The sequence below is a fragment of the Austrofundulus limnaeus genome, unplaced genomic scaffold, assembly GCF_001266775.1.
Source record: "Austrofundulus limnaeus strain Quisiro unplaced genomic scaffold, Austrofundulus_limnaeus-1.0 Scaffold17, whole genome shotgun sequence".
Classification (NCBI taxonomy): Eukaryota; Metazoa; Chordata; class Actinopteri; order Cyprinodontiformes; family Rivulidae; genus Austrofundulus; species Austrofundulus limnaeus.
Window position 1 is genome coordinate 320804 of NW_013952419.1, and position 9735 is coordinate 330538.

General features: G+C 37.9%; 1 protein-coding gene across 1 annotated transcript in view; it reads right to left on the reverse strand.

The window, feature by feature from the left end:
* The window catches only part of zgc:100829 (uncharacterized), a gene marked incomplete in the record, with an annotated part of 21154 nt that overhangs the window by 5630 nt on the left and 5789 nt on the right, over positions 1-9735 (reverse strand). The window contains 1 exon segment of the mRNA XM_014003153.1: positions 3183-3468. Within this exon segment, the coding sequence (XP_013858607.1) occupies positions 3183-3468 (286 nt within the window).

The following is a 9735-nucleotide window of genomic DNA, read 5'->3' on the forward strand; positions in this document are numbered from 1 at the left end:
TGTGTGTGTGTGTGTGTGTGTGTGTGTGTGTGTGTGCGCAGTCAAAACGGGTGATGGGCTTCAGCGTGGGGGCTGGGGTCCTCTGTCACTTGTCAGCCCTGGCTGAGCGTCACCTTGGACTAAAAGCTGGAACAGCAGAAGTGGAATGTTTGTCCTTTCCAGGTGAAGACCCGAGACAGAAAAGACAAATGCAAATGATCTCCTGCTAACAGGCAAATTACACACATTCTGTGTACAAATACTTTCACAACTCTTGGTTTGGTTGTCAGCTTACTTTTTTTCTTTAGCTCCTGATAAACAACTTAACAGTGGTGGGCAGAGCTACCCAAACAAAGAAAGAAGATGGATCCGGCGCCATTTATATATATATATATATATATATAAATGGCGCCGGATCCATCAAACTTCTGAGACTTTCAGTTTACGACCTTTCAGAATAAAATACTTTCTTTGATCGAATGTGTATTTTTATAAATACTGTTTCAATTTAATTTATATAACAAATATTTCAGGGCACTGTACAACATACACTGACTGTGTTATGTTCTGAATGTGTGTCTCACGGGTCCTGCTAAGGGGACGGAGCTTGTCATCACCCGGATTCAAATGAAAACAGCTGAAGCAGGAGCCTTTTGCCTCCTTCTTCCTAAGCAACAAGCTTCCTGCCATTGTCAGAAACAAACTCCCTGTCCAGTCGAGACACATTAATTATTTAGGARGGGATTCAGCCTCCATCATCAGCTGTCCTTTTACCTTTATTCTTCCCAACGTTTGTGACACTTTCACAGGCATCATTTCATAATGAACCACTAAAAGATCACAGAAGTGTGGAAAAAAACAAGACTTCAAACTATTTATTTGAATTCGACTTTGTTTTTAACTCTTGAGTCCAAACTCAAGCTTCCTCAAATCATTTGTCAATAATATTAAATCCCAGGTTCATCAATATCTCTCATCAGATATTTTTAATATTTTGGTATTTTGTTTTGCCTCATTTCCTGCTTCAGCCTAAAAATGCAGCGATATTTAAATCAWACATTAGAGACTGAGAGAAATGATCAGAAACATTTGAAGAAATGGTCCTAAGTGCTAAAAACTCCACATACAAGAATATTTAGACATGACCATAATTACAAACTATTAATCTGAATTTAACCAAATTAATCAGTTTTATTTTATTAAAATTTCCTAAATAAAAATAGAATTTGAGTATGAAATCTCAACTCTGCTCCTGATCTGTTGTGTTGCAGGAAGAGCAGTTTTCCAGCAGAGGGACCTTTGTAGATTTTTTTCCTCTCCAACTTGCCTTTTTTTTCTACAGTATCAATAATTTCCACTGGATGGTGCTAAACTTCACCATTTCTTTACCAATTGTTTTATGAAAAAAAGTGGTCACTTTGTGTCTGTAAAAAAAAAAAAGAAAAAAAGACTCCGTTAAAATAATCTGAACTGAGGAACATCCAGGGACGGACTTAAAATGTTAGTTTGATCTTGAATAAAATGACCTTTCCCCACAACCTTAGCATGTGCACAAATGAAAGACTCAGTAATTAGAAAAAATATAATTATGAATCAAACATTAAAATTGCTTTTAATGATTACAATTTAGAGCAAAGTTATGTCTAATGTTCCATGACCCTCATCTTGCCATTGTGCATAACAAAGTAGTGMCTTTAAAAATACAGCAAAAACATTGCTTTTCAAACCATGAGTGCATTTTTTAATGTTACTAAATATAAAATAGAAGCCTTTTTCTTTATAAAAACAAAGTAAACTTGGCCAAAAGTAAAAAGATTTGTCTTTGGTCGATTATTACTTGTTGTAACAGTGCTTCTTGGCAATACGTCTTGTTAGCTTGTCAGTATCTCTTTTAAATAGCGCTACATTTGTAAGGAACAAACATTTGTGGGATGAGCAGTAGGACTAAGTGTGTGGGTTGCACACATGAAAAAAAATTGTGAAATCTTCTCTGTCAAACAGCTTATTTTGRTGTTGTTATTGAGACTTCTTTGAGCTTCTGGTAGTGCTGCTATAAGATTTATTAACAAGAAGCTTRGTTACAACAATCAATCTACCATACACTTATTTTCTTACTTTTTTGTGCTAAGTATAGTTCTGTTGTAGTTATGTACTGCAAACAGTTGAAAYTGTATGTTGTTCTTGCAACACATTATTATTTAGAGGATTGTTTTTAAATTTCTCAGAACGCATTTTGTAGAATCATTAAGATTTGATTTATTTGTTGCTCATTTTGGATGAATTCAAATCAAATGAGGAGTATTTTTCTCACTTACTGATGCTAAAATGYGGTAAACATTTGATTTTAAAACACTGTTTAACTCCAGCTTCTCTAATTGTTCAAAAACATTTGAGTTTAAGTCTCTTCTCATTAAAAGGATAGTTCAGAWCTTTTGAAAGTGGGGCTCCGAGGAAGAATTKTGATCTTTGAACAGAGGTTAATTCTGACAGGACTGATGAGMTAATGGCTAGTCRGAGTGAAGCGTGACCAAAGACCATCGAAGAACAACTCCAGTTTTTAAAACGTCTTAGCAGTCCAAGTTAATATTATCTTTTAAACCCTTTTAATGATGTTGCTTTTGCATTATGAAGGTATTCCAACCATACCACAGCTAGCTGCTGCTGGACAAGCTATTTGTCCATATTGGATAAGTGAGGAAAGATGCAGGTGTGATACCAGTGGGCCAAACCCACCTTTCTTCTCTCTCTGCAGGCCTCTTTCTCTCTGCCAGTCCGTAAAGATTCCTGCAGGCTGAGGCACTGTTCGGCCAGCATAGGGTTCGGGGAAATAAATCTATCTTCCTCGCTGCAGAACGGAAGAACCTGTCTGATGTGGACTTTGTTCAGTCTGGTTTCTGCTCCCATTATTCATCTCAGAGGAGAAGCGGGGGAGAGAAAGAGCCTCTTTTTGCCTCAGCAGCTGGTGATTGTTATCTGTAGCTGCAGTATCGTAGAGCCTGTTTCAACTCGTAGCGTCGTTCGAGTTTCCTCTAAAATCTGTGAACTTTAGTTTTATCTGCAATGACTTGATGTAGGCTCACTTATTCAATTAAACCTGCTGAAAGGAAGGACATACCCTGGATGGTTTGTCTTTTAGTCCTAAATTTATTTTTGACATCTCAGCCCWACTTTCACTTTTTATTTCTGAGGCTTTCCTCACTCACCTTTTCCTCCTTGGCACTCTTGGGACTTCTGGAGGTCCTTGGAGCTCAGGCTAACTTTGGTGGGTGATGCTGACGCAGGCTCTGATGTGACGGCGATGCTGGAGGAGGAGGTGGTTGGCACGGCGGTCTCCAGCCTCGGATTTGCGAGGTCAGGCCTCGTGTTGACACAGCCTAGTGTCGCGTTCGCAGACGCCGGTCTCACTCTGACAGCGCCGGTTCTCATGGGAGGCCCCGAGCAGATGGAGGGCTGGGGCGCTGGCGTCTCCTCGGCCACCTTCGGCTCTGGCTGCATACGGGAAGGGTGACAAAACCAGGACAGGAGTGTTGACAAGCGATTTGCATTCGGCAGAATTACTGTCATGTGCGATCAAATCAAGATATCAGTGACTCCCTAAATTACAGCTCTTCAGTAATAATGAAGCACACAGAACTATGACCGCTGATTAGGAGTTTACGGATGTGTGGGGAGAAAATTATTAGGTGACTTCAGCCACGAGCTGCCTCGCRAATTTCCCTTCCCGGTCTTACGCCTTCTTAATCAACAGGCTTTTTTCTGCCTCGTCTTCCTCTGACTTCATCCCACACAAAATCAGCTGGAGGGAAGCTTTGATGCAGCAAACCCAGCCTRGTCCTGATTCCAGCAGCAAATCATTTAAAGCAACAGTTCAGATATTTTGAAGTGGGGTTCTGTGGAAACACGACAATAACACAGATCTTTGAATTTCACATTACATGGAATTCTATAGCAGTAGGGGTGTAAGAAAATATCGATACACTGAAATATCGTGATATTTCATTTCCCGATACTGTATCGATATTTTAAAGCCCTGTATTGATTTTTTWTTAAGGTTTAAAATGTCAACRTTCRTGCCAYCCYTTCYTTTTTATGTTGTAGTTCAGCCTCTGACCACTAGTTGGCAGCAGTGAGCCAGCCATTTGGCTCCTCTACCTCTTGAGGTAGAGGCCATTGTTAAGCGTTGGGTGACCATATTGTAAATTAAAATTAAAAACTAAAAGCTGCAAAAAATATATTTTCAAACTGTTTACTGTCAAATTTAGTCTAATAATTGAAAACATGGATGAAATAAGAAATATGAAACAAATAAAATAAAATACATACAAAGCAAAACACAGCTAAATGTGTCAAAAGCATGTCTCTGTAATATTAGAATTTTATGAGACAATGAATTTTGGTTTTTCATTTTTTTCCCTGTAAGAGGTTTTTATTTAATAGAATTTTTGGACAAAAAATCGCAATATATTGCCTTGCTTATAGTATCGCAATATATCGGGAGATATCGTATCGTGACCCCGCTGTCATGATATGTATCGTATCGCCAAATTCTTGCAAATACACAGCCCTATATAGCAGCTAGTTCCTGTGCAGCCTGGGGCTACTTCCTGTTGAAATTTCCTAATATTTCTGCTGGAATAATGACACAATGAAATTAGCAGCAACTTCAAAGTTTTTGAAATAATAATATTTGTAATAACTACTAAAAATAAACTTTTTGTTCAGTCTTTACGGCTTTGCAAGGATCACGTTTAAACTGCAGATTTTTGTTTAAATGTTTACTCACTCACTACTTGTGGTTACTATATAAATATAGGGGCAAACACYACATTTTTATAATTTTAACACAACTCGAACACTACATACTTAATAAATATGTGCTCAGRYTTCAGTCAGTTAAAATACATCAGCTGGATGGACTACACGTTTGCATTTGAGGTGATGGGAATCATACTTTGGTTTTGTTTGTAAAAATGTACATAACATTATAAAATTCCACTGGCATGATATTTCTTTACATATCTTACACTTTTTTGTTAAATGGCTTTTTACAAAACTATAGACTGCAGGTATAACTATATAAGAACCTAATTTTATGAATTAATATTACCTACAGTATGTTACAATAGTGTAAACATGCTAATATTTATTTCAGTGTTTTATATATATTGTATATTTCCAAATAATATCATTGAGTGATGTCTGGATAAATAAAGGCATCTTCAGCGAGTCTGAAAATAGACCATAACGAGCAGCAGACATTAGCATTAGCTTTAATTAGCCTGCTGTCTTGACTCAGTCACAGAACCAGTTTTAGGGCGCTCTATAGCAAACGAAGTTAGTTAAATTTTCTAACAGCGCTAATTAACGGCTGACTCATTTTATAATGCAATATGTAGACAAATGAACCGAGATTTAAGAAGTATCCATAACAGGTAAGATGTTATTGTCTAAAACTTCTTCACAGAACCCCACTTCAAATCATCCTAACCATTCCTTTAATTTAAAAAGATTTTCAACAAAACATTTGTGAAAGGAGGTGTGAGTGTTGAATTTTCAGTTGCCAAACTTTCTAAGAAGACMTTTGTTGCCACATCTGCACAGATAAAACCAGCTTACTGCTGGGGCCTGTAAAACAAAGAGGGTATAAATTCAGGGGGATATGAGAGAGACACATTTCCTTCTGTGGCAAAGTGGAAGAGGGGGYAAAAGAGGAAAAAAACAGAACAGAGGAGAGCTCACGCGCCCAAACCTCAGGAGAATATCAACCACAATCCCATCCATCTGCGACTGAGGCATTCTCTATCTCTGGCGTTTTTAATTCCCCGATCAAGTTCATCAACCATCTGTTCCAGGGGCAGTCCAGAAATCCTGTCTCGCCTCTGTGATTCAGCTGTTGGTGCACGGCGTGTCACCTGCACACAGACGCACACATTCGTGCGCCCATAAATGCAGAAAGCGAGGGTGTGTGATGAAGGCATAACTCCCCAGACAAGTCAAGTCTGGAAAGATAATGGAGCCAGTGGGAGGACAGTTAAGTTTAGCTGTCCCCCCCCCCCCCCCCCGGACACACACACACACCTCCCTTCTGTAGGAGCGAGCTATACGAGGGGTGAGGCGGCTCAGACAAGAGAGAGCACAGGGAAAGGGAGGAATGTTGAGAGAAAGACGAGCTGTGAGGAAGCTGGAAGCAAGGGGACAGCTGGGCATAACCACCATTTCCTGTTGCAGAGGGTGGGACTGCCATGAAAAAGCACACAGGAACTCGCGTGAAAACGCTGAGTTCCAATTCGTGTCATCACACCGAGGGGRGAAAAAACAGGCTTTTTATCAAAACAAGCTGCTTTTTCTCCCTTTCCAAGTTGCCAAATACYTATGTGGTTAAATTACAAAACAAGAAACTGGATTTCTAAAGAATGACAAAGAAGGTAAAAAGTCAGGTTTCGAAATGTCTTTTTGTTCTTGTGGATGGTGATGTCTCACAGGCTGAAACCTGTAGGTTTGACAAAGAGGCAGAGAGAGCAACAAGGCCATGATGCAACCTGGGAGCTCACAGTCTAACTGCTGTTACTTCAACTCACCAGCAGAGGGAGTAATGAGCTCTTCTCTGATGTCAACTCACATCTGAGACAGGACACAAGAGTACTGATACTTGATAATAATATTACTCAAAGGAAAAGATGTGGTGTTTTAAAACTACTTCTAAAATATAGTTTTTTATAAAAAAAAGTTACTCAAGTAAATGTAACTGAGTTAAAAGTAACTATACCCACTTCTGCCTATAAATGACTGTGTGTGATTTCATGCAGTGTTGTGAGATCTGTTGAAACATATCCTCTAACACTGACTCTATGTAAAGCTCAGCATATGTTTTTGACAGATGCTCAACTACCACATCATATTCTAGCTCAAAATTTGCAAAACTGACTGAGTTAAAGACATTTTAAATTAGCTGGCAGCCATCGCCAGCAGTCCATTTTGTAATTACTTGCACACATGGAATTGTGGGTAAGGGTCAGAGGTTATTTGGTAAAAATATAAACCTGCATTGCTAATAAATTTAAGGGAAACGACCAAGTTTTTTTTCCTTTTATCTTATGTGTTTTAATAATGATAATAAATTTAATTTGTAATGCACTTTTCATTAGCAAAAATCTCTAAGTGCAGCAGAATAATTTTATTCTGATCTGCTCTTACTCACGTAGATGAACTGAGTGAGCCAGGATATATTTAAAATATTTGATTAGTTTAGCTCCTACCTCTACCCACTACCTACTTTACTAAATGATCCAGCAGTAAGTTGGGATTCTGCCCACATAATTATTAAGATATTAAAACCTGACTAAAGAAATTTATTTAAATAAATTTACAGGTTGAATTTGTTCAACTCCAGTGGTGTTCCCATAGAAGCCTCAGTGTTTTGTGCATTTGTACCTACAAAAAGATCTATTGGGCTGACTTCAGATGTTAATCAGTTGTAAAAGTAGATCCAATGATTAATTTTTTAAGAGTATCATTCAAATCCATCCAGTGGTTAGTGAGGTATTTTGCTAACAGGCAAAGTTGAAAAGMTCTGTAATGGCAAGTGCCTCGAACGTTTCACGCTGACTGAACATCGGCAGCTTCCGCTCAGAAATCCATCACGGTCACGGGGCAGATGAGACCATCCAGCTCGGCTCGCTCAGGCTCTGCGTGTGCACGGTTGCCACGACAACCGGAGCTAATCTCGTTTTGAGATAGCAGAACAAGGGATGAAAAAAACGGAGCCTCAGCGCCGCACTCGAAAATACTAATAATAATAATAAAGAAATCAACATGTGTACAAAAATACACCAAGAGACAGAAATAACCTAAATAAGAACTGTTGGATTTATTGGACAGATTTATTTAATTTTATTTTTCTTAAAGATTATAGCTGAAATTAAATCATCCATCCATCCATTTTCTGTACATGCTTCTTCCTTTCAGGGTCACAGTGCGCGGGGCGGGTTACACCCTGGACAGGTCGCAAGTCCATCACAGGGACACACATAGAGACAAACGAGACAAACAACCATTCACTCTCTCACTCAATTAACATTGAAATTAAATCGATAAATCATTGAAATTAAATCATGTTGAAAAAATGTAATTAAATGGATGAAACAATGAAACAATTTTCTTTCGTACATTTTTCTGCAAATATCTTGGTCTGCAAATTTTGCCTCATTTCAACAATTTAAATATCAAAACATTTAATTCTTTCAGGACATTCAGGCTCTGACTTTTGGTATTTAGCGAATGGTGTCCAATAAGGAAGCATTCTAGGACCTACTCTTTTCAGTATTTACATAAATAACATCCCTCTTTCAGTAGGTGACTTCCATGTTCATACGTATGCAGATGACACCATCATCTATAGTACTGCTCTGTCCTCACTGCAGACTAGTTTCACTTCAATACAACAGGCTTTTGTCTGCATTTGGTTCTGAACACAGACAAAACTAAATGTATAGTTTTTAACAGGAACCTACCACAAATCGAGAGCCCCTTTAAAATATCTTCTTTGAATGGTACTGAGATTGATTTTTTCAAAAGCTATAAACATCTCTGTATCTGGCTTGACAACAACTTCACATTTAAAACCCACATATATGTCCCGCAGTCAAAGATTAAATGCATTGGTTTTCTTTACCACAAAAAATCTTTCTTCACTCACTCTGCCAAACAGCTCCTGGTTAAAATGCCGATACTTCCAACCCTGGTTTACAGCCTCTAAAATCCTTCTTCATAAACTGGATGTTATTCATCATGCCGCAATTCGATTTGTCACTGGTGCTTTGTTTAAAACACACCGTTGTGATCTGTACTCCCTAATAAACTGGCCATCTCTTCATTCTCGCAGACAAATTCGCAAAATTTACAAAACCCTCACTGGAAAAACACCAGGTTACGTACAGGCACTTACCAAGCACGTACCGCCTTTAGTCGCTCTCTGCAGATGATTTGGAACCATCTACAACAGACCTTAAAACTTGATTCATTCATTTCCCTCTTTTAAAAGTTCTATACATTCTGTAGTAAAAGGTCACTGTACTTGCTTTTAGTTTCTCTTTTTATTGAATTTTATTTATTTATTTATTTTCCTGATTTATTCTGTTACAGTATGTTTACCTGTTTTTATGCTGTTTGTGTCCTTGTTTCAACATATTCTGACATTTTTTGTTGTACTGATCCTCTTCCTCTTCCTTGTCCTCGTTCTGGCATTTTCTATTTTTCTGCTATTTTAAACTTTTTTGTGCTTCCTTCAGCTGTTTTCTGCTCATTTCAGATGTTTTCTGTGTTTTTAGTGTTTAGCTTATCTGAGATTTTCCCTGCTAATTTCACCGTTTCCTTTCAGCTTCTTACTTCTTAATTCAGCAAACTTGTTCTTTCTGTTTCTTTGAATTTCAGCTAGTTCATCTACTTATTTACCCATTTTTGGTAAACTGACTGAGCTTGTATAGCTCTTTACACTTTAGTTATTCACCCATTTATTCACACATTCATACACTGATGGTGTTAAGCTACATTGTAGCCACAGGACCAGTCAGTATTTTTTAGGCTAGTTTCAGCTTTTTTGGCTATTCTGCAAAAGGTTTTCAGCTTTAAGCATTCACACTGCACTTTAACTGGAAATGTAAACTGTCTAGTTTATTCTATATCTTCTGCTTTTTAGTTATTGATATTATATATATATATATATATATATATATATATATATATATATAAATGGCGCCG